Below are 26,511 nucleotides of genomic sequence, written 5' to 3'. Positions count from 1 at the left end.
GACATCCGCAGGATATTCCGCATCCGCACATTCCGCAACGTGGCACACCACTCGCCATGTCCCATAGGATAACATGGGGAGTGTCTGTACATGCTGAAACCTGCAGATTTATCTGGAAAATGCAGATAAATCCACAGGTTTTCCGCGGCAAAATCCGCAGGAGCAAGCTCCCGTGGGCACATGGCCTTACAAGGTTTAAGCCACTTCTGGGTGAGGCACAGAGTCTGAAGAACAGTCACTGAGTAGAGGAGGAGAATGGCGCTGAATGCCGGCGAAGACAGCTGTGGGTGACAATGTTAACACTATATATACAGATTATTGGGGGAAAAAAAGATCAGAAAAGGGCATCTTTAATAAATAGAGAAAAAACAAACAGAAATCTATTAGGCCGGTTTCACATTTGCGTTGTTTTGACACAAACGGACTCCGTCACTAATGTAGTACAGTTCATTTATTTACAGTGTAAGCGCGACACCATGTGGACACATGCGGGTAGTGCAGGAAGCATAGTGTCGCTCTTCCACTGTAAATAAATGAACTGTAATACATTAGTGACGGAGTCGGTTTGCGTCAAAACAATGCAAATGTGAAACCGGCCTTAGAAGGATACAGACTGCTAGAAGTTGCTGTTTTGTTGAAGACGTTTCTTTGGCTGAAAATCCGTTCAGTTGACATACTGTAGTTGTCATTGAGGCAAGCACATGCTTTTCTGCAAACTCCAAGTTTCTGCAACTAATTTGCCTTATGTAAAATCATGTAGATCATTCATTAAAACTTAACTCTTATGGACGGCTGTGTCACATTTTTAAAGCACCCATTAATAATAATACTTGTAAAGCGCAACACCGATGTCCAGGCGGCTGCGTTATTTTCTCCAGAATCGGAAGATGCTGCCGTGAAGCTTCCAATACAGATGTGAACAGAGCCTAACAGATCAAAGTCTCCTATAAATACAAGGTGGCCATAAAAATAACCTAAGGTGTTTGGAGCCGTGTGCAGACTGACCCAGTTAACAGAATTGGCTGAAAATTGGTATGTATGCTAGTCAAGGCATGGGGAAACAGAAACCATCTTAAAAAAAATTTTATACCAAAACTCCCCACCAGGTGAAAAAGTGGTGCTGTACAGTGAGCGTGCCTTGCAACTCAGTCTGCAAGATGCCTGTTTCTTTGCCGGATCGTGTGCTGTTAGTGCGGTTGTTTTATGAAAATACCAGGAATGCTACAGCTGCACAGAGCCTTTCGTCGTTTGAAAACCTTCACACACGTAGAAGTACAATGGCTGAGACAGATGATGACACATTTTGAGGCAACAGGATTATTGAGTGTTCAGCCAGGGCGCGGGCAACTACCGGTAAGCAGAGATGTTGTGGAGGACATTGCCACTGCCATCGTGGAACAGGGCACGAACAACCGTGCTGGAAACAGCAGTGCACGCAGTGTTTCCAGGCAATTGGGACTCACGTACAGCACAGTGTGGAAAGTTCTCTTTTTTAAGAGACCTTCCATTTTCCCATGCCATGAATAGCATACATACCAATTTTGAGCCAATTCTGTCTACTGGGTAAGTCTGCAAACAGCTCCAAACACCTTAGATAATTTTATGGCCACCTTGTATATGCAACACTATATTCACATATCTGTGAAACATGGTCCATTCTCGCTCTACCTAAGAAGCAATTGTCTCAATTCAGTAAACTTGGTGATTGGCTAGAGGACAATTTGAGGACAGTCTGTCTTTCACAGATTTGTGAAGGCTAAACAGCCCAAGAGACTTGCTGTTACATTTTACCCTCCACTGTTACATTGTTGCAACAAACTATGATGTTTAGCATTGCCTAGTCTGGGCACAAATGTGGCTATTATAAGGAAGTATTACTTTAGAATGGATCTTCAGCCTGTAGATGTAAACAAGAACAGGTTTATTCATTTTGGAAAGTAAGCAGAGATTTTGAAAATGGTAAGGACGGAGGTGAAACACACGGCATCATTTTATTCTGCAATGATAAAATGGGTTATCCAACTCAGAAAATTAGAATGGAGGAAAATGTGCTAAAATAAAAAATAAAATTAATGTATCTTTCCCTTTCCCTTGTGCTCTCACCGGCTGTCCCTTACTGGCATCATACTGCAGCCTTGAGGGGTGATTTTGGCAGAATGGCATTTGGTCACTGCAGCCACTGATTGACCGCAGCAGTCACACATTGTTTGCTAGTAAACAAAGACTGTGAAAATCTAGAAAACCCTTTGAAACTATGTTCACACAGAGTTTTTGAAGGTTTTTTTTGGACCATTTCCACTACAAAATCCTCTTCAAAAACTGCATTAAAAATACTCAGAAAAGTCTTCTTAGGCCATGTGCACAAGTGGACTATTTGGTGAGTTTTTACAGAAACTTGTCAACACTTCTGCATTTATCACCCACTCCTGGTTTTACCTTACAAATATCAAGGTAAAAACTCACCAAATGATCAATGTGTGCAAAGGGCCTTAATGATGCTATGAGGAATCAATTTAGAAGTTCATATAACAAGTTTTTTTTTTCCCTGGAGGGGTTTCTTTTGTAGTAAAAAAAAAAAAATGCCTGGTGATGAAAAAAAAGCCCATGGTACATACTGAAACAGACTCCAAACTAGGCACTGTCCAGTCAACAGGCTACCAAAAATATCACCTCAAGAGCAGACTCTCTGAAACCTCTTCATAACCTGCTTCTGGAAAAAAAAACTCCACAAACGCCCCAAAAAGAGTTTCCTGAAGTGGATTCCATTTGAGAAACTTGTTGGATTAATCAGCATAAAAAACTCCTTGTTGAACATGACAAGACAAATCGATGTTAAGAGTGCTTTACATGCTGCGACATCGCTAACGATACAGTTAGGTCCAGAAATATTTGGACAGTGACACAATTTTCGCGAGTTGGGCTCTGCATGCCACCACATTGGATTTTAAATGAAATCTCTACAACAGAATTCAAGTGCAGATTGTAACGTTTAATTTGAAGGTTTGAATAAAAATATCTGATAGAAATTGTAGGAATTGTACACATTTCTTTACAAACACTCCACATTTTAGGAGGTCAAAAGTAATTGGACAAATAAACCAAACCCAAACAAATTATTTTTATTTTCAATATTTTGTTGCGAATCCTTTGGAGGCAATCACTGCCTTAAGTCTGGAACCCATGGACATCACCAAACGCTGGGTTTCCTCCTTCTTAATGCTTTGCCAGGCCTTTACAGCCGCAGCCTTCAGGTCTTGCTTGTTTGTGGGTCTTTCCGTCTTAAGTCTGGATTTGAGCAAGTGAAATGCATGCTCAATTGGGTTAAGATCTGGTGATTGACTTGGCCATTGCAGAATGTTCCACTTTTTTGCACTCATGAACTCCTGGGTAGCTTTGGCTGTATGCTTGGGGTCATTGTCCATCTGTACTATGAAGCGCCGTCCGATCAACTTTGCGGCATTTGGCTGAATCTGAGCTGAAAGTATATCCCGGTACACTTCAGAATTCATCCGGCTACTCTTGTCTGCTGTTATGTCATCAATAAACACAAGTGACCCAGTGCCATTGAAAGCCATGCATGCCCATGCCATCACGTTGCCTCCACCATGTTTTACAGAGAATGTGGTGTGCCTTGGATCATGTGCCGTTCCCTTTCTTCTCCAAACTTTTTTCTTCCCATCATTCTGGTACAGGTTGATCTTTTTCTCATCTGTCCATAGAATACTTTTCCAGAACTGAGCTGGCTTCATGAGGTGTTTTTCAGCAAATTTAACTCTGGCCTGTCTATTTTTGGAATTGATGAATGGTTTGCATCTAGATGTGAACCCTTTGTATTTACTTTCATGGAGTCTTCTCTTTACTGTTGACTTAGTGACAGATACACCTACTTCACTGAGAGTGTTCTGGACTTCAGTTGATGTTGTGAACGGGTTCTTCTTCACCAAAGAAACTATGCGGCGATCATCCACCACTGTTGTCATCCGTGGACGCCCAGGCCTTTTTGAATTCCCAAGCTCACCAGTCAATTCCTTTTTTCTCAGAATGTACCCGACTGTTGATTTTGCTACTCCAAGCATGTCTGCTATCTCTCTGATGGATTTTTTCTTTTTTTTCAGCCTCAGGATGTTCTGCTTCACCTCAATTGAGAGTTCCTTAGACCGCATGTTGTCTGGTCACAGCAACAACTTCCAAATGCAAAACCACACACCTGTAATCAACCCCAGACCTTTTAACTACTTCATTGATTACAGGTTAACGAGGGAGACGCCTACAAAGTTAATTGCAGCCCTTAGAGTCCCTTGTCCAATTACTTTTGGTCCCTTAAAAAAGAGGAGGCTATGCATTACAGAGCTATGATTCCTAAACCCTTTCTCCGATTTGGATGTGAAAACTCTCATATTGCAGCTGGGAGTGTGCACTTTCAGCCCATATTATATATATAATTGTATTTCTGAACATGTTTTTGTAAACAGCTAAAATAACAAAACTTGTGTCACTGTCCAAATATTTCTGGACCTAACTGTATATCGTCGGGGTCACGGTGTTTGTGACTCACATCCGGCGCCGTTAGCGACATCGCAGCATGTGACACCTATGAGCGACCTTAAACGATCACAAAAGCGGCAAAAATCGTTGGTCTGTGAAACGTCGTTCACTGACCGAAAATCGTTGTCTGGTCAGTTGTGTTGTTGTTTGTTGTTCCTGTGGCAGCACACATCCCTATGTGTGACACCGCAGGAACGAGGAACAACCTCATACCTGCGGCCGCCCGCAATGAGGAAGGAAGAAGGTGGGCGGCATGTGCCGTCCGCTCATCTCCGCCCCTCCTCTGCTATTGGGCGGCTGCTAAGTGACGCCGCAGTGACCTCGCTATGACACCGAACGCACCTCCCCCTTGAAGGAAGGATTGTTCGACGTCGCTGAAAAGGTATGTGCGTGTGATGCTGCTGCAGCAATAATGTTCGCTACGGCAGTGATCACCAAATGTCGCACGAACGACGGGGGTGGGTGCTATCGCGCACGACATCGCTAGCTATCACTAGCGATGTCGCAGCGTGTAAAGCACCCTTTAGGCTATGTCCGCACTTTGCGTCGTCGTAGTTGCAGTTCAAAACGCATGTTTTGGCAGAAATTGCTTTTGCCAAAGTTGCTTTTGACCACAAAATCGCGGTAAAAACGCATGTGTTTTTACCGCGATTTAGCCGTGTTTTTAGCCCTTTTGACATTCTTTTCCATTGCGTTTAGACAGATGCGTTTTGAACATTTAGACACTGCTAAATAAAGTTTAAACAGTCAAACATAACGAAAAAAAGGAATACATATATAATTATTGAAATCATAACGAAAATAGTAATATTTAATATAATTATAGCAGTTTTATACTATTTATTGCTAAAATAGCAATAAATTAATATTTTTCATTAATTTAATTGTCGGACTATGTGTGTGTGTAAAGGGACATATCATTCCATTATTTTGATGTCAGAAAAGCATGCGTTTATGTAGTCCAAAACGCATTCTTTCTGCAGCTAAAAAGCATGTAAAACGCTGCAATTTTGATGTTGCTTGCTTTTTACAACTTCTCATTGACTTCAATGTTAGCAAAACGCAGCCCAAATGGCAAAAACAATTGACATGCTGCTTCTTTGAACGCAGAGTTTTTCCCCAAATTTATGCAAATAAAATGCAGCGTTTTGAACTGCAAAGTGCGCACAAGAAATCCCCATTTCCCAAAGACTTTCCAGGAAAATCAAAATGCATGCATTTTGGCATGAAAACGCAGCAGAAAAGCAGGTGAAAAGCAGGTGAAAACGCAAAAGTGCGGACACAGCCTAAGACTTTATTTTTATATTGGTGATATACCACGTTGCCCCCACTACTTTTGGCATTTTAGAACTTCCTAAGGAGGATAAACTTACACTATGTTTAGCAATGACTGGACATCTGATACCCTGCTCTAATGAGAACATGTACTAGTGACCTCCTCCTCATGTGAATGTTGCTCAAGGATGACTGAACATATGAAGCAATGGCAGACCCAAATAAGACCACATTCATAACTGGTATTTCACCTTTATTTTCTTCAATGGTTTTATTTTAGGGATGACACGCCACATGTACCTAATGAAAAACTTAGTGAGAAGGCTGTGCTGGATATTGTGGAATTGCTGACAACCCTGATTTTACAGGTTTTTCCATGTAAGTTGTCAAAATAAGTTACAGCATAGGTTTGTTGCGTCATACATGTGGAGAGATGGAATAATACTGTCTATGTGAAATGCTTGAAAGTTCTAAGATATGAATCAATTGAAGGGAAATAGGTGGTTTGGAGAAAATGAGGTCTGTAAGATGACTTCTCATATGGCACATTATTGCAAACACTTCTACTACTGAAAATAAGCCCCATGTGTTGATGAAGCATGTGCATTGACCTTTACATTCCCCCTTCAGACATAAAAAATAGTGGCATTAGTTTCTCCAACAATCTGCCACGTTTAGTTTTGTCCTAAAATCCAAGCCAAGTTTTTTTTTAATGGTAAGGCTGTCAAAAAGCATGTTTTATTCATGCGAGAATCACATACACTCAACAGCATATTGTGTTAAACATGACCGTCATCTACACTTACCCTGGGCCCAATTCCCATGTCAGTGATTCCGGTATGTGTGACATCTGTTTATTTCACGGACACCAAACATACTCATTAGAATCTATGGTGATCTTTACATGTCCGTGTTTTCACACTGACCAGGTTTCTGTGTGAACCACAAGTATGTCTGTAACACACGGAGAAATGCCCATTTTTTACTGTCAACATGGATGAAAAGGGTCAATAGAAGTCTATGGGTCTATTAAAAATATGTACAGCACATGTGTGCCGTCCATGTGACACAGAGCAGAATAAAATGCTTTCAAGAAAGTAATGATTTTTATGTGCTAAAGATGTGCAAAGATGATAGATATATAGATGTATAGAAAGATAGTTAGATAGATAGATAGATAATAAGTTGATAGCTAGATAATAGAAAGACAGATAATAATAGATACATAATAGATATATAGCTTTCTTTTTAACCAAATATATAAATAATTAAATGAAAAAACGATGAGGGGTCCCCCTCATTTTTGATAACTAGCAAAGGTAAAGCAGATATCTGGGGGCTGATATTATCAGGCTGGGACGGTCCAAGATTTGCCCATTCTCAGCCTAAAAATATCAGCCCGCAGCTGCCCCAAAAGTGGAGCATCACGAGATCCTCCAATTCTGATGTGTCGCTTCGCCTCTTCCCAACTCCCTAGTGTTTTGGCAATCAGGGTAATGGTGTTTGGGGTTTATGGCAGCTGTGTAGGGTCCAATAACAGAGCATCAAGCCCTGACATTAGTAATGGAGAGGTATCAATTAGACACTCCCATTACTAACCTAGTAATAAAAATCAGAATAAACAATCCCTGAAACTTTCCCACAATCCCCAATTTATTACAAAAAAAAAAAACATCACACAGGTCTGCCATACTACAAGGAATCTGCCGTAGTCCACAAGTGGAAACCTGATAGAAAAAAACCCCAGAAACATACAAACACAGAGAAATAAAACTAAACATTTATCCTCGTTCACCACTTTATTAAAAAAATAAATAAATTCACACTTAGGTCCGACACAGTCCAGCAATTTCGTCGAACAAAGTCTGTGGAACATTGATCTGATATTCCGTAGACTTTGTTTACAGGCACTTCTAGGTCATGCAGCGCTGCACAAGACATGGTGACACTGAAGAGAAGTGACATCAGTAACATTATTGCTCTTCAGGATCACCAGTCCATGCTGTGCTGTTCATGACTGCAACTTTGAAGAGTTGTAATGTTACTGATATCACCGCTCTTTAGAAGCTGCACTGCACGAGGAACGGGTAAAGTCTATGGAGCGTTGGAACGATGCTCCATAGACTTTGTTTGATGGAACTGCTTGACTATGATGAACCTGCGTGGGAATTTTTTTTTTGTTAAATAAAGTGGTGAACGAGGGTGTGTCTTGTTTTATTTCTCTGTCTTTGTATATTGCTGGTGTTTTTCAGGTTTCCATTTGTGGATTCCCTGGACTACGGTGGACCTGGGTGGATTTTTGGGGGGGATAAAGTGGGGAATGAGGGAAAATTTTGAGGAGTGTTTATTTTAATTATGAATTGTTGTGTATGTGTTTTGTTTTTTAATTAACAATTAGTAATGGGGATGACTGATAGACACCTGTCCATTACTAACACCAGGGCTTGATGTCAGCCGTGTTTTTGGACACTACACAGCTGACAGCTCCAAAAACTGTTACCACAACTGCCAAAGTATTAAGGCATCAGCAAGAGCCAAAGCGAAGCACCAGAATTGGAGAAATTCGTGAGGCACCACTTCTGGGGCGGTTGCAGGTTGGTATTTTTAGGCTGGGAAAAGCCCAATAACATCAGCTCACATCTGTCTGCTTTACCTTTTACTAGTTATCAAAAATAGGGGGAACCTTACATCATTTTTTTTCATTTAACTTATTTGGTTAAATAGAAACCTGTACGGTCCATCTAGCTATCTATCTATTATATTGCTATATATTATCTGTCTATCTATATTATCTATCTATGTATTAGCTATCTATTACCTATTTATCTATGTATTTATCTATTTATCTATCTGTTATCTAATGTAATCTATCATCTTAGGCCATCTATAAACACATATAAATCATTAATTTCTTGAATTCTGGTAAGTGTCACACAGATGGTCAAAATGAATGTGCCAAACGTACATTTTTTTATGTGCATGTGTGAAGGCGGCCTAAGCACACGTAACTGCTGAATATTCTGCAGCGATTTGACAGCACATGTGCGCGTCAAATCGGTGCAGAACCACTGCATAATGGATGCAGTTTTTCTGTACAAAAAAAGCTGATTTCATGCGCTATGGCTGCTGTCCCCACCATATACAGAGTGGGAGCTGCATCCAAAGCGCACAAATTAATTGACATGCTCATTTTATGAATGCACGGATTTGGGTCAATATTTTAGCACCCAAATCGCTGCGCTCATAAAAGCAACATGCGCACGTATCATGCACAATCTTCATAGATTGTGCAGGGGACGCAGGACGAATGCATTTACGCTGCAGTGCTATATGCAGCATAACTGCATGCAATTACGCAACGTGCGCACGAGCCCTTAGGCTATGTCCGCACGTTGCGTTTTTTACCGCGTTTCTGCAGCGTTTTTGGCGGCAGCGTTTTTGCACTAAAACGCCTGCGTTTTTGATTTCCAGCAAAGTCTATGGGAAAAGGAGAAATCCTGTCTGCACTTTGCTTTTTTTTCAGCAGCGTTTAATTTGCATATTTGTGGTCAAAAACCATGCTGAAAAAGAAGCAGCATGTCAGTTGTTTTTGCCATTTCTGCAGCGTTTCCTTAACATTGGAGTCAATGAGAAATGGCAAAATGCAACCAAAAGCACAATTCCTGCGTTTTTCATGCTTTTTACCTGCTTTTCCACTGCGTTTTTGGCTCCAAAAACGCATGATTTTCTGGGCAAAAATTAATGGGTTCTAATGTTCCTTTACACACACACAATAACCGAAAATTTAAATGTAAAAAAATAATAAACTTAACCTATTTTTCTGTTAAAATGTGCATAACCACTATTATTACATTAAAATTGATAATTTCCCATATTGTTTTAATAAAAGTTAATTTTATCCTTTTTTCCTCTTTTTTCATTCTTTTTGACTATTTCAACTTTATTTCTCAGTGTCTTGATCTCAAAAACGCATCTGCAGAAACGCAGGTGAAAACGCAGGTAAAAAGCGCTAAAAACGCACTAAAAACGCGGTAAAAACGCATGCGTTTTTAGCGCAGAAAAATGGCCAAAAGCCATTTGGTCAAAAACCAAGGGAAGGAAAACGTGCAGAATAAACTGCAGGTACTCCGAGGCAATGTGCGGACATAGCCTTAGGCTGGTTTCACTCTTATAACATTCACCGTCGGTTTTCTGTCTGGACCAAATGCTGGTCTCCTGACCTGCACCCAACAGATTAATTTACAATTTAACTATGAGGTTTCTGATTTACTGGCTTGGACATTGTGTCAAACACGTGAAAATAAGTTCACTTAACCAGAAATCACTGCAAAGAACATGATTTGATTAAGACATGTTCAGCAGTAGTATACAAGTTTGAGGACACATGTGAACTACGTGCAACAATATATGTCTGTGGCATGATGAGCTTTAAATGCAGGAGAGGAACAAATTACTATAAGGCCCCCTTCACACGTCTGTGTAAAAAAAGCAAGGTTTGCATGGTCCATTTTGGACATCTGTATTGTCATCTGTGTGTCATCCGTGTGACATATGTGTTACAACCTTGTGACCAGTACGGGAAAAAGACGGATGATAGTCATATGAATGGTTTTTATATCTAAAAGATGTGAAAAGCCAGAAAAGTGATGGATGGAGGGATGGATGGATGGATAGATGGATAACTGTACAAGCTGAATTAATAAATAATTTTAGAAAATAAAAACACATGGGGCGCCCCCTAATTTTCATAACCAGCACAGGTATAGCAGCAGCTACGGGCTGCAACCCTCAGCTGTCAGCTGTACCTTGGCTGGTTTTAAAAAACAGATGGGATCCCACGCAGATTTTTTAATTAAATTATAAAAAGATGGCATAGGGTCCCCCCATTTTTAAAAAACAACCAAGGGACAGCAGACAACTGAGGCTAATATCTGAGGCTAATATCTTTAGGGTGGAAAGGGCCATGGTTTTTTGGTCCTTCCCAGCCTAAAAATAGCACCCGCAGTCACCCCAGAGGTGGTGCATCCATTAGATGCGCCAAATATGGGGCTGTACTCGGCTCGGAGACAGGTAAGTATACCAGGTTATGTTTCCGTGTGCTATCCGGATGTCACATGGATAGCACAGGAACAGCACACGGAACACACACACCACTTTCACCACAGACTGTGAAACGTGTGTGTGTTTTACGTGGAAGTGTAAAGGAGCCTTACAGATAGGTAACATAGGCACACAAATTTCTTATGAGGTCTGCAGATCTATAGCTTGCTTTGGGAGATTATTTTGCTGCTGTTTGCCTTTTGAGTTTCTATAGAGGCATATTTTATTGCATTTCTAAGTTTGGAGGTAATTTTGTCTACAAGCTTTGCTTCTAGGGCAGAACTTTGCATCACATAGAACCATTACATTGCATTCTTATAGCTCTGTACGAGGGGTACAATTTTTGGGGCATGCTATATTTGTATTACATATATGTATTTGCATTATTTAGCGCAAATCTACACCTGCTCTCAGCAGACGTTCAATACAATTTCTGGTAAATGTACTACCAAAGATGAACCAAATTTATTAAGAGGCAGGGCAGGCTTTTAATAAACTTGCTGCATCTGACTCCAGTGCAAATGAATTTAAATTTGGTTTATGAGACGCCAGTCTTAATACACCTACCTCATAATGTACTGCTGTGCAGGGTCAATGAAGGTGGCTTTCTCCAGTGAAACATATGCACAGACATTCGTCCATACACAATGTGTGTACACACCAATATTACAGCTGTTTATATAGTTTAGACATACAAAACACATCAGGGTTTTAGGCTATGTGCCCACGTAGCGTATTTTCATGCAGTTACGCTGCGTTCTGTACCGCAACGTAACTGCATGCGTCCTGCGTCCCCAGCACAATCTATGAAGATTGTGCCTAATCCATGCCCACGTGGCGTATTAGAATGCAGCGCTTCGGCTACTGCCGAAGTGCTGTGTTCTAAAAAGCAACATGTCACTTCTTTCATGCGCTTTGGATGCCGGTCCAGCTCTGTCTATGTCAGAGGCTGCATCCAGAGCGATGAAATCGGCTTTTCATTACGGACTGTTTCTGCAGCGATTTGAAGCACACATGTGTTCAAATCGCTGCAGAAATTTCTGCAGGGACAGAACGCAACGTGGGCACATAGCCTTATAATACAAGGTAATGACTTGTGCACAGAAGCCTAAGGCCATGTGCACACGTTGCATCCAGTACCTTGCAGAAATGAACGCATCTTCTGGCAGAATTTGCCAATGTCAAATTTGGTTTTGACCACAAAAACGCTGGAAATACGCATGTGTTTTTTTCCGCGTTTTTACCGCGTTTTACATTCATTTCCTGTGCTTAGGCTATGTGCCCACGTTGCGTTCTGTCCCTGCAGAAATTTCTGCAGCGATTTGAACAGCACACGTGCGCTTTAAATCGCTGCAGAAACAGTCCGTAATGAAAAGCCGATTTCATGTGCTCTGGATGCAGCCTCTCCCATAGACAGAGCGGGGGCTGCATGCAAAGCGCACAAAATAAGTGACATGTCACTTCTTAGAACGCAGCGCTTCAGCAGCAGCCGAAGCACTGCATTCTAATACGATATGTGGACATGGATTAGGCACAATCTTCATAGATTGTGCTGGGGACGCAGGACGCATGCAGTTACGCTGCGGTACAGAACGCAGGTAACTGTATGAAAATACGCTACGTGGGCACATAGCCTGAAAGACAGATGCGTTTTGATTAAAAATACACTACTAAATAAAGTTTAAACATTCAAACACTATGAAAAAAATAGTAAAAAATAAAAACAAATATGCTTTAAATCATACACAAAATAGCTAATGTTAATAAAAAGATTATTGTGAACTAATATTCATGTCTAAAATAACGTTAACTTATTGTTTTTGGCGTTTTTTATAGTCGGACTATATGTGTGGGAAAAAGGAGACGTCATGACCTCACTATTATGTTAAAAACACATGCTTTGATTTTGTCAAAAAAACATGCGTTTAGCATCAAAAAAGCATGTAAAATGCTTGAATTTTGATTTTGGATGCGTTTTGTTAATTCTCATTGACTTCAATGTTAGTAAAACGCTGCCAAAATGGCAAAAACAAGTGACATGTTGCATCTTCAAACGCAGAGATTTTGACAACTTTTACGCACCTAAAACGCTGCATTTTTAAAAGCATTGTGTGTATACTATTTATCGCTAAAATAGCAATAAATTAATATTTTTCATAAATTTAATTGTCAGACTATGTGTGTGTGTAAAGGGACATACAGTTAGGTCCAGAAATATTTGGACAGTGACACAAGTTTTGTTATTTTAGCTGTTTACAAAAACATGTTCAGAAATACAATTATATATATAATATGGGCTGAAAGTGCACACTCCCAGCTGCAATATGAGAGTTTTCACATCCAAATCGGAGAAAGGGTTTAGGAATCATAGCTCTGTAATGCATAGCCTCCTCTTTTTAAAGGGACCAAAAGTAATTGGACAAGGGACTCTAAGGGCTGCAATTAACTCTGAAGGCGTCTCACTCGTTAACCTGTAATCAATTAAGTAGTTAAAAGGTCTGGGGTTGATTACAGGTGTGTGGTTTTGCATTTGGAAGCTGTTGCTGTGACCAGACAACATGCGGTCTAAGGAACTCTCAATTGAGGTGAAGCAGAACATCCTGAGGCTGAAAAAAACGAAAAAATCCATCAGAGAGATAGCAGACATGCTTGGAGTAGCAAAATCAACAGTCGGGTACATTCTGAGAAAAAAGGAATTGACTGGTGAGCTTGGGAACTCAAAAAGGCCTGGGCGTCCACGGATGACAACAGTGGTGGATGATCGCCGCATACTTTCTTTGGTGAAGAAGAACCCGTTCACAACATCAACTGAAGTCCAGAACACTCTCAGTGAAGTAGGTGTATCTGTCTCTAAGTCAACAGTAAAGAGAAGACTCCATGAAAGTAAATACAAAGGGTTCACATCTAGATGCAAACCATTCATCAATTCCAAAAATAGACAGGCCAGAGTTAAATTTGCTGATAAACACCTCATGAAGCCAGCTCAGTTCTGGAAAAGTATTCTATGGACAGATGAGAAAAAGATCAACCTGTACCAGAATGATGGGAAGAAAAAAGTTTGGAGAAGAAAGGGAACGGCACATGATCCAAGGCACACCACATCCTCTGTAAAACATGGTGGAGGCAACGTGATGGCATGGGCATGCATGGCTTTCAATGGCACTGGGTCACTTGTGTTTATTGATGACATAACAGCAGACAAGAGTAGCCGGATGAATTCTGAAGTGTACCAGGATATACTTTCAGCCCAGATTCAGCCAAATGCCGCAAAGTTGATCGGACGGCTCTTCATAGTACAGATGGACAATGACCCCAAGCATACAGCCAAAGCTACCCAGGAGTTCATGAGTGCAAAAAAGTGGAACATTCTGCAATGGCCAAGTCAATCACCAGATCTTAACCCAATTGAGCATGCATTTCACTTGCTCAAATCCAGACTTAAGACGGAAAGACCCACAAACAAGCAAGACCTGAAGGCTGCGGCTTTAAAAGCCTGGCAAAGCATTAAGAAGGAGGAAACCCAGCGTTTGGTGATGTCCATGGGTTCCAGACTTAAGGCAGTGATTGCCTCCAAAAAATTCGCAACAAAATATTGAAAATAAAAATATTTTGTTTGGGTTTGGTTTATTTGTCCATTTACTTTTGACCTCCTAAAATGTGGAGTGTTTGTAAAGAAATGTGTACAATTCCTACAATTTCTATCAGATATTTTTGTTCAAACCTTCAAATTAAACGTTACAATCTGCACTTGAATTCTGTTGTAGAGGTTTCATTTCAAATCCAATGTGGTGGCATGCAGAGCCCAACTCGCGAAAATTGTGTCACTGTCCAAATATTTCTGGACCTAACTGTATCATTCCATTATTTTGATGTCAGAAAAGCATGCGTTTATGTAGTCCAAAACGCATGCTTTCGGCAGCTAAAAAGAATGTAAAACGCTGGAATTTTGATGTTGCTTGCTTTTTACAACTTCTCATTGACTTCAATGTTACCAAAACGCAGCCCAAATGGCAAAAACAATTGACATGCTGCTTCTTTAAACGCTGAGTTTTTGCCCAAAATTATGCAAATTAAACACAGCGTTTTGAACTGCAAAGTGCGCACAAGAAATCCCCATTTCCCATAGACTCACTTTCCTCTGTGACTCACACTATTTTGAAATTTTAGTGTATAGTGTGCGGGAACAGCGCATTCAGATCACTGCTGTATGGATAATGATCGCCATTTTTTTTTTCCTTGTCTTCCTTCCCTAAGCGCGCGCGTGTAGTGGGGCGGGCCAGCATGTCAGCCAATCCCAGACACACACACAGCTAAGTGGACTTTTAGCCAGAGAAGCAACGGCATGTGTGATAGGATGTCCATGTCACATGTCCCTGCATTATAAAAACGGACATTTTCCTCCAGCACGCCATTATCTGCCTTCTGCGTCCTTGGTGTCAGTCATCACTGGCGCAGCTCCTATCTCCGATACTGCTGTGTACGCTCCATACACAGCGCTGTACAGAATAGGGATAGAAGTTTCTATCAGTCCTTTTAAGGGCTAATTCCATGTAAGAAAATGATGTACCTCTTGAACAATATGATTGCAAATCGAACTTTTCATCTTATTATGGGCGATTCAACCAGTTGTAAGAAATCTTTAAACAACGGACTGGCCCAGGGATCAGTGCTGGCACCTCTCCTGTTTGCCCTGTACCTAGCTGATATTCCTAAAACAGTGTCACGGAAATTTGGATATGCCGATGACTGGGCACTTGCTATGGTAAGCAAAACAATGGAGGAAGCAGAGGACGTTCTTACAAAAGATCTTAGTGTAATGGGAAAGTACTTCCGACAATGGAGATTAAAACCTAACCCATCAAAAACGGAAGTTTGTTGCTTTCATTTACACAATGCAAGTGCCAAGACTGAACTTAAAGTACAATTTGAAGGCAAATCTGTTAAACACAATTTCAATCCTAAGTATTTAGGTGTAACCCTTGATAGAAGTCTAACTTTTAAATCCCATCTGGATAAATTGGCACAGAAACTGAAAGCACGTAATAATATTATTCAGAAACTTTGTGGATCCTCATGGGGCTCGGCAACATCTGTTTTGAGAACATCTACTCTTGCCCTGGTGTACTCTGCTGCAGAATACTGTGCTCCAGCATGGTTAAATAGCTATCATATAAACTTAATTGACACTCAGCTGAACAACTCTTTGCGTATAATATCTGGTGCTATTAGACCTACACCTGTTCACTGGTTACCTGTGCTGGGTCATATCGCACCCGCAAATCTAAGAAGACAAAAGCTCCTACTTAAAGAGTACACTAAAGTAGTGAATAATGAAAAACTTCCAATACACCAAAATATCAGAGATGTTACAATACAACGATTGAAATCAAGACATCCACCCATCCGAACTGCAATCACCTTGCATGAACAAAACTTCAATTTAGAGGAGAAATGGCGAGAACTTTGGGTCAATGTAGTAGAAGGTGATCCCCAAATGTTCCCTAATTTACAAAACCCTCCACCAGGCTTCAATCTACCAAGGAAAACATGGGTTACTCTAAATCGTATCAGAACAAACTTTGGCGTCTGTGCAGATTTTATGTATAAGTGGGGAAAATATGACTCTCCGACCTGTGACTGTGGAGCAGATCGTCAAACTATCCAGCACATTGTTGAGGAGTGCCCCCTGAGATCCTACCATGGTGACAAGAAGGATTTCTATATTGTAAATGATAACGCTATTGCATATATAGAAAATCTTGATATTCAAATTTGATTTTTATCCTGTTGATATTTTTCAATCACTGTCTATTGTCTGGTGTTTATTTTTATATGATGGTAAGATATACGTTCATACGATTAAATTAAAATAAAGGGCTAATACCGGCAGGGTCAGAGCCATAGGTGACAGGTCCGTGAAAACAGAGTTTAACAGCTACACAAGATGACAGCGTCTGTGTAGCTAAGGTCAGGGATTTCCTCGCTGCATTTCCCCATTAGGAGGGATAGAAAGGCAGGCTTCCTTTCCTCTACCCAGAGACCCACAACCCTGCCACTGTACCCTCCTGCCCTTTGCACACTCAAACTCATTGTTACTAAGCCATTATACTAGCAAACACTGAGTGAACTTAGTGGCATCCTAAACGAGGCTGTTGGACTTCTGTATTGTCCCACCAGTGCAAAGATATTTGCAGCACGTCTGCCTGCATTGCACACTCAAACTCATTGTTACTAAGCCTTTATACTAGCAAACACTGAGTGAACTTAGTGGCATTCTAAAAGTGGCTGTTGGACTTCTGTATTGTCCCACTAGTGCAAAGATATTTTCAGCACCTCTGCCTGCATTGCACACTCAAACACATTGTTACTAAGCCATTATACTAGCAAACACTGAGTGAACTTAGTGGCATCCTAAAAGTTGCTGTTGGACTTCTGTATTGTCCCACTAGTGCAAAGATATTTGCAGCACGTCTGCCTGCATTGCACACTCAAATTCATTGTTACTAAGCCATTATACTAGCAAACACTGAGTGAACTTAGTGGCATCCTAAACGTGGCTGTTGGACTTCTGTATTGTCCCACTAGTGCAAAGATATTTGCAGCACGTCTGCCTGCATTGCACACTCAAACTCATTGTTACTAAGCCATTATACAAGCAAACACTGAGTGAACTTAGTGGCATCCTAAACGTGGCTGTTGGACTTCTGTATTGTCCCACTAGTGCAAAGATATTTGCAGCACGTCTGCCTGCATTGCACACTCAAACTCATTGTTACTAAGCCATTATACTAGCAAACACTGAGTGAACTTAGTGGCATCCTAAAAGTGACTGTTGGACTTCTGTATTGTCCCACTAGTGCAAAGATATTTGCAGCACCTCTGCCTGCATTGCACACTCAAACTCATTGTTACTAAGACATTATAATACCAAAAATTGAGTAAACTTAGTGGCATACAAGAAGTGGCTGTTGTACTCCATTAGTGCCCCACTGGTGCAAATCTATGTGCAGCACCTCTGCATGACACCCTCCTGCTCTGTTTTTAATAAGCTATAATGATAGCAAAAAATACTGCCATTTAGTGGCATCATAGAACTGGCTGTTGTATTTCATTATTGTCCCACTGGTGCCAAGCTATTTCTAGCACCTGTGCAGGACACCCTCCTGCTCTCTTTTTAATAAGCTATAATGATAGCAAAAAATACTGCCATTTAGTGGCATCATAGAACTGGCTGTTGTATTTCATTATTGTCCCACTGGTGCCAAGCTATTTCTAGCACCTGTGCAGGACACCCTCCTGCTCTGTTTTTAATAAGCTATAATGATAGCAAAAAATACTGCCATTTAGTGGCATCATAGAACTGGCTGTTGTATTTCATTATTGTCCCACTGGTGCCAAGCTATTTCTAGCACCTGTGCAGGACACCCTCCTGCTCTGTTTTTAAAAAGCTATAATGATAGCAAAAAATACTGCCATTTAGTGGCATCATAGAACTGGCTGTTGTATTTCATTATTGTCCCACTGGTGCCAAGCTATTTCTAGCACCTGTGCAGGACACCCTCCTGCTCTGTTTTTAATAAGCTATAATGATAGCAAAAAATACTGCCATTTAGTTGCATCATAGAACTGGCTGTTGTATTTCATTATTGTCCCACTGGTGCCAAGCTATTTCTAGCACCTGTGCAGGACACCGTCCTGCTCTGTTTTTAATAAGCTATAATGATAGCAAAAAATACTGCCATTTAGTGGCATCATAGAACTAGCTGTTGTATTTCATTATTGTCCCACTGGTGCCAAGCTATTTCTAGCACCTGTGCAGGACACCCTCCTGCTCTGTTTTTAATAAGCTATAATGATAGCAAAAAATACTGCCATTTAGTTGCATCATAGAACTGGCTGTTGTATTTCATTATTGTCCCACTGGTGCCAAGCTATTTCTAGCACCTGTGCAGGACACCGTCCTGCTCTGTTTTTAATAAGCTATAATGATAGCAAAAAATACTGCCATTTAGTGGCATCATAGAACTGGCGCTTGTATTTCATTATTATCCCACTGGTGCCAAGCTATTTCTAGCACCTGTGCATGACACCCTCATGCACATTTTGCTTCGCTAATGTTATAGCAAACTCAGGGAATTCATTGCTGCATTTGATAATTCGGAGGGATAGAAAGTGAGGCTTCCTTTAGCTTTTCCTTCTGTTCATAGACAGCATCTCCAAGTCCACACCCGAAGAGCAATTTCTCCTCCACGTGTAAGTGTGGAGAGGCAGCTAGTGCGCATGCGTGTGCCGATTTACCCCAGCTGCAGCCTAACTACAGTTTTTCGCCTAGTGAGTATGCTCAGCCTCACTGTGCCATTCCTGAGGCTAAGTCTTCATTTCGGGATACAGCGCATGCGCCCACACTTAGTGCGAAAAGCCTTTTTGCACAGGTATTTGCATTCCGTGCCGGGTCTAAGTCCTGTTTTGTGCCTAGACACCATGCTAAAGCTGATAGTCTTTTTTCAGAGACTGTATTTCATGCAACTGACCATGCTCAGGCACTTACTGCATCATTGACTAGGTCCGGTAATGAACTCTTTGGCCCTGCCCCTGATGTGGGGGGCCCATATAGACCACAGGGCATCAGGTGTCCTGACGATGTGGCCAGACCACTTCCAAATGGCTTGCAGAGGCCCGCCCCTATGACTTGTCACCTCATGATTGATGGTCAGACGATGACTGGTGAGGTGTTTGTGTTGTGGCAGCCATGAGGTCATTTTTGAAGTTGCGGTTCCAAATAGGACGCTAGTTATGCCACTCATGACGTGTCACTCTGCTTTTGTCTCCAGGAGGTGCATTGTGGTCCACCCTGGTTTTGAGCGGACCCAGGTTATAAAACGGGCTGGAGCCAACAAGGAGGTGCGCAGTCTTTTATTATGCTCCGAAAGAGCACACCTCCATGTGTTGAACCCATTGCGGATTTAGGCCAGAGGTAGACAGGGATAGGGCGTCGATGCAGGCCGCCACCACAGTTGGTAACGCAGAACGGTTAAGACCAGCTCCTGTCCTACAAGTCCTGCTTGTGCAGCCCAGTGGCATTAACAGGCCTGCTGCTGCTGATGCGCCTGCGGTCCACAGGTGTGGCCCCAATGCACACGGTCAGCGTACTGAATGGCCCCTGTGATGTTAACAGGGAGTTCCTGGGCTGGGTGGGCGTGTGGACCCTGTGACGCTAACAAGGCTCCCAGTCTCAAGATCCGAGTGGCGTCTAACTCGGTTCAGGCAATTATTAGTTTCATAGCCACACAGATCTGTATCCTCCACCTAACCTTCCAGTTGCCAACCTCTCCTTTTCCATCTGGGAGCACGGTGGACACTGACTGCTGATGGGGATATATACCTTTCTCTTTCTTTTCTTATTAATTTTCGTTATATAGCGGTAACATAGTATATACCACCTTATCCAAATCTGCCAGTCCCACCGTAACAGATGGTGTTTCTTCATCAAATGTTACTTTTGCTTAACCAACAAACCCACGGACAAAAACTTTTTTCCCCTTTTCAACACACCTGTTCCCCTTTCCACCAGCATTTGTCCTTTTTCAACTCATTTGGTATATGACCAAAAGTGCAACTCTGCAGGGACACCGTACTCAATGCAATCTCAGCACAGCAGCCAGCCCTCGGTCCCTCAGATGTGGACAAGTAAAAGACCATTTCCTCCTATCCATGAGAAAGCGTTGAGATTCACTCTGTGCAGCACTGGTGTTTACTGAAAAAGCAGATCTAAGAATCTGTACCACCTTCTGCAGATACTCCTGTATACGTGTGTCCCTTTCTATGGCAGGAATTATTTCGCCAAATTTTGTCTTGTACCGGGGATCTAACAGTCTGGCAACCCAGTACATAACATTACTTCGAATTCGTACAATCCGAGGGTCATGTTGTAGGTAGTGCAGCAAGAAGGCGCTCATGTGTCTTGTGCATCCAGGAGGACCAAGTCCTTGGTGTGTTGGTGGCAGAAAGGTGAGAATCGTGCCTCCTTCCTCTGCCCTCTCCCCCCAACCTCGCACAACCGAAATGTGAGCAAGCTCTCACTCATCTGCTGAGTCTTCCATGCCCATCGCAAGTTCGTCCTCCATTTCTTCATGGGCTCCTGCACCTTCCTCAACAATTTTTGCTGATACTATGCGCCCTTGTTAATCCCTATCCCCCACCATGACTGCCGCCTAGGTGCCGCTCACCGTATGGACCTTGTAGATCTTATTATCCCTTCTGCATATGACTCCTCCTGTACTTCCTCACCTTCCTCTTGGACCAACACCTGACTCCGAATAATGCTTACAGTGTGCTCCATCTTGTAGATGACCAGAATTGTCACGCTGAGAATGGCATCGCCAGTGCTAAACATCTTCGTCCACATTTGTAAACTGTGTAGAAGGGTGCATAGGTCCTTGATCTGACACCACTCCAGCAGCGTGATCTGCACCACCTCTGGATCAAGTTAGCCCAGGGTATACGTCATACCGTATTTCAGCAGGGCTCTGCGGTGCTGCCACACACGCTGCAACATGTGCAGATTCCAATTCCTGCGTGTCGGAACATCACATTTCCGGCGTTTAACCGTCAGACCCTAAGACTTCAGGAGCGATGAAAGTTGTTGAGCTGCTGGGTGCGAAGGATGAAAGTGAGCACATAGCAGCGTGCCCGCTGCACAAGGCCATGTAGGCCGGGATGGTATTTTAAAAATTGCTGGAGAATCAGATTCAACACGTGAGCCATACAAGGCACGTGTGTCACATTGCCCTGACGAAGGGCCGCAGACAGGTTTGCATCATTGCCGCACACGGCTGTTAAGTCACCAACGTTTCTTTTGTGCATAGTGCTGATGATGGGAAAGGAGTCGATGCCTGCGGCGCAGGTGGACGCAGGTTATGGTCTCCCACTGGGTTGCGTTACCTTGACAGATACAGAACCACAGGCTGAATGTAGGTGGTGGGTATCTCACAGATGAAGTACCATCATTCAGCTACAACCAATGGGAAGACACCACACCCTTTTTTAGGTCCCTCCTGTCTGCAGACCACTGCCAGACAAAGCTATGAACCTCTTGTTACTGTTACCCCCCAGTTCAGTTTTATGATTTTGTGTGCTTGTTACCTGACTACTTTTCCTGCTTGCTGTTTATGTACCTCGCTGGCCGATCCGCATTTCACCTCTGCTTGTTTTCTGATTAAGTCCTGGCCATCCCATTCTGTTCCTCTTCCTCAATTAATGTTTTTGACCCTGCATGACTACTATTCTCTGGAACTGCAGCCTTCCACAGGTATTGATCAACTTGGGCCCTGTGTAATTCCAAATCACTGTATAGGGGTTACAGGGTTTCAGGGTTCTGGGTGTCCAGCTTGGTGAGTGGCTTGCCTCTAGCCTATCCTTTACAGCCCATCTGAGTGTGTCGATCCAGGCAGGCGTTACACCGTGCCCTCTGCAGAAGGCCATGTAGGCCGGGATAGTGTTTTAAAAATTGCTAGACAACCAGGTTCAACACGTGAGCCATACAAGGCACGTGTGTCACATTGCCCTGAAGAAGGGTCGCAGACTGGTTTGCATCATTGTCGCACCCGACCTTGCCTGACTGCTGGTTGAGTGGAGACAACCATTGATGAAACTCGGTCTCACTCTCTAGAGCTAACCGTCCACAATTCCTCAGCGGTGTCTCACATTTCCCCTACATTTCAAAGTAAACATTTGACCGCCTGATGGCCTTGAGCTCTGCTGCCAGCATAGTAAGGAGGTGTGTGGGATTCCTTGGGTGCAGTTACAAGGAAGGGTGGCCTGACCACACAGGGTTTGGGCCGAGGTGGAGGACCCACACGAGGTTGAGGAGGCAGAAGCAGTGGAGGAACTTGTACATACAGAGGAAGGATTGACACACAAGTCGTGGGGACGGCAAGACTTGTACAGCAAACCCTTCTCCATCTCTCATCATAGTTACCCAGTACCCAGTCAGCAACATGTAACTCCCCTGTCCATGCTTACTGGTCCAAGTATCTGTGGTGAAATGGACCCTGTCAAACACAGAGTTTCTCAAGGAATCGGTGAGGTTGTGTGCGACCTGCTGTGGTAGCGTGGGCACGCATTTCTTGGAGAAGGAGTGACGACTGGCCATCGGCTCTTGGGGCCCTGCAATGGGCATAAGGTCTCGAAAATCCTTGGTCTCAAAAGGGTGTAAAGGCAGCCTTTCTGTTGCCAACAATTTGCAGATGATGAAACTCAACCTCTTAGGCATGTCATGCCCTTCGAAAATCATGTAAAACACAGCGAGGGGACTCCAACCACAGTCTCCCTCGTTTCCACTAATTGGGCCATACACACCCTACTTGACTGGCATCAGTTGACCCCCCTTTTGAAAAAGAAAAAGATGCTTGGCATGAAGCACTCTCAAAAATACGCGTGCCTTTCACCACCCCTGGATGACCCAGGGGAAGAAAAGTCCTCTGAGAGCCATGACTTGTTCATCTTGGTTCTTTTTTCAAAAGCGAGGGGACTCCAACCACAGTCTCCCTCGTTTCCACTAATTGGGCCACACACACCCCACTTGACTGGCATCAGTTGACCCCCCTTTTGAAAAAGAAAAAGATGCTTGGCATGAAGCTCTCTCACAAATACGCGTGCCTTTCGCCTTCCCTGGCTGACCCAGGGGAAGAAAAGTCCTCTGAGAGCCATGACTTGTTCATCTTGGTTCTTTTTTCAAAAGCGAGGGGACTCCAACCACAGTCTCCCTCGTTTCCACTAATTGGGCCACACACCCCCCACTTGACTGGCATCAGTTGACCCCCTTTTGAAAAAGAAAAAGATGCTTGGCATGAAGCACTCTCAAAAATACGCGTGCCTTTCACCTCCCCTGGATGACCCAGGGGAAGAAAAGTCCTCTGAGAGCCATGACTTGTTCATCTTGGTTCTTTTTTCAAAAGCGAGGGGACTCCAACCACAGTCTCCCTCGTTTCCACTAATTGGGCCACACACACCCCACTTGACTGGCATCAGTTGACCCCCTTTTGAAAAAGAAAAAGATGCTTGGCATGAAGCACTCTCAAAAATACGCGTGCCTTTCACCTCCCCTGGATGACCCAGGGGAAGAAAAGTCCTCTGAGAGCCATGACTTGTTCATCTTGGTTCTTTTTTCAAAAGCGAGGGGACTCCAACCACAGTCTCCCTCGTTTCTACTAATTGGGCCACACACACCCCACTTGACTGGCATCAGTTGACCTCCCTTTTGAAAAAGAAAAAGATGCTTGGCATGAAGCACTCTCAAAAATACGCGTGCCTTTCGCCTCCCCTGGCTGACCCAGGGGAAGAAAAGTCCTCTGAGAGCCATGACTTATTCATCTTGGTTCTTTTTTAAAAAGTGAGGGGACTCCAACCACAGTCTCCCTCGTTTCCACTAATTGGGCCACACACACCCCACTTGACTGGCATCAGTTGACCCCCCTTTTGAAAAAGAAAAAGATGCTTGGCATGAAGCACTCTCAAAAATACGCGTGCCTTTCACCACCCTGGATGACCCAGGGGAAGAAAAGTCCTCTGAGAGCCATGACTTGTTCATCTTGGTTCTTTTTTTCAAAAGCGAGGACACTCCAACCACAGTCTCCTTCGTTTCCACTAATTGGGCCACACACACCCTACTTGACTGGCATCAGTTGACCCCCCTTTTGAAAAAGAAAAAGATGCTTGGCATGAAGCACTCTCAAAAATACGCGTGCCTTTCACCTCCCCTGGATGACCCAGGGGAAGAAAAGTCCTCTGAGAGCCATGACTTGTTCATCTTGGTTCTTTTTTCAAAAGCGAGGGGACTCCAACCACAGTCTCCCTCGTTTCTACTAATTGGGCCACACACACCCCACTTGACTGGCATCAGTTGACCCCCTTTTGAAAAAGAAAAAGATGCTTTGCATGAAGCTCTCTCAAAAATACGCGTGCCTTTCGCCTCCCCTGGCTGACCCAGGGGAAGAAAAGTCCTCTGAGAGCCATGACTTGTTCATCTTGGTTCTTTTTTCAAAAGCGAGGGGACTCCAACCACAGTCTCCTTCGTTTCCACTAATTGGGCCACACACACCCCACTTGACTGGCATCAGTTGACCCCCCTTTTGAAAAAGAAAAAGATGCTTGGCATGAAGCACTCTCAAAAATACGCGTGCCTTTCACCTCCCCTGGATGACCCAGGGGAAGAAAAGTCCTCTGAGAGCCATGACTTGTTCATCTTGGTTCTTTTTTCAAAAGCGAGGGGACTCCAACCACAGTCTCCCTCGTTTCCACTAATTGGGCCACACACACCCCACTTGACTGGCATCAGTTGACCCCCCTTTTGAAAAAGAAAAAGATGCTTGGCATGAAGCACTCTCAAAAATACGCGTGCCTTTCACCTCCCCTGGATGACCCAGGGGAAGAAAAGTCCTCTGAGAGCCATGACTTGTTCATCTTGGTTCTTTTCTCAAAAGCGAGGGGACTCCAACCACAGTCTTCCTTGTTTCCACTAATTGGGCCACACACACCCCACTTGACTGGCATCAGTTGACCCCCCTTTTAAAAAAGACAAAGATGCTTGGCATGAAGCACTCTGAAAAATACGCGTGCCTTTCGCCTCCCCTGGCTGACCCAGGGGAAGAAAAGTCCTCTGAGAGCCATGACTTGTTCATCTTGGTTCTTCTTTCAAAAGCGAGGGGACTCCAACCACAGTCTCCCTCGTTTCCACTGATTGGGCCACACACCCCCCACTTGACTGGCATCACTTGACCCCCTTTGAAAAAGAAAAAGATGCTTGGCATGAAGCACTCTCAAAAATAATCGTGCCTTTCACCTCCCCTGGATGACCCAGGGGAAGAAAAGTCCTCTGAGAGCCATGACTTGTTCATCTTGGTTCTTTTTTCAAAAGCGAGGGCACTCCAACCACAGTCTCCCTCATTTCCACTAATTGGGCCACACACACCCCACTTGACTGGCATCAGTTGACCCCCTTTTAAAAAAGAAAAAGATGCTTTGCATGAAGCTCTCTCAAAAATACGCGTGCCTTTCGCCTCCCCTGGCTGACCCAGGGGAAGAAAAGTCCTCTGAGAGCCATGACTTGTTCATCTTGGTTCTTTTTTCAAAAGCGAGGGGACTCCAACCACAGTCTCCTTCGTTTCCACTAATTGGGCCACACACACCCCACTTGACTGGCATCAGTTAACCCCCCTTTTGAAAAAGAAAAAGATGCTTGGCATGAAGCACTCTCAAAAATACGCGTGCCTTTCACCTCCCCTGGATGACCCAGGGGAAGAAAAGTCCTCTGAGAGCCATGACTTGTTCATCTTGGTTCTTTTTTCAAAAGCGAGGGGACTCCAACCACAGTCTCCCTCGTTTCCACTAATTGGGCCACACACACCCCACTTGACTGGCATCAGTTGACCCCCTTTTGAAAAAGAAAAAGATGCTTGGCATGAAGCACTCTCAAAAATACGCGTGCCTTTCACCTCCCCTGGATGACCCAGGGGAAGAAAAGTCCTCTGAGAGCCATGACTTGTTCATCTTGGTTCTTTTTCAAAAGCGAGGGGACTCCAACCACAGTCTCCC

The 26,511-nt window shown here is 43.2% G+C and overlaps 1 protein-coding gene across 5 annotated transcripts in view; it reads left to right on the top strand.

Moving 5' to 3' along the window:
* Nucleotides 1–26,511, top strand: part of SMPDL3B (sphingomyelin phosphodiesterase acid like 3B) — a 205,515-nt gene that overhangs the window by 15,434 nt on the left and 163,570 nt on the right. For all 5 annotated transcript variants that reach the window (XM_075335973.1, XM_075335969.1, XM_075335970.1 and 2 more), the window contains one exon: nucleotides 6,101–6,198. In XM_075335973.1, the coding sequence (XP_075192088.1) occupies nucleotides 6,101–6,198 (98 nt within the window). The remainder of the gene's footprint in view (nucleotides 1–6,100; nucleotides 6,199–26,511) is intronic.

The sequence above is a fragment of the Anomaloglossus baeobatrachus genome, chromosome 2, assembly GCF_048569485.1.
Source record: "Anomaloglossus baeobatrachus isolate aAnoBae1 chromosome 2, aAnoBae1.hap1, whole genome shotgun sequence".
Classification (NCBI taxonomy): domain Eukaryota; kingdom Metazoa; phylum Chordata; class Amphibia; order Anura; family Aromobatidae; genus Anomaloglossus; species Anomaloglossus baeobatrachus.
This window is presented reverse-complemented; position numbering and strand designations above follow the sequence as displayed.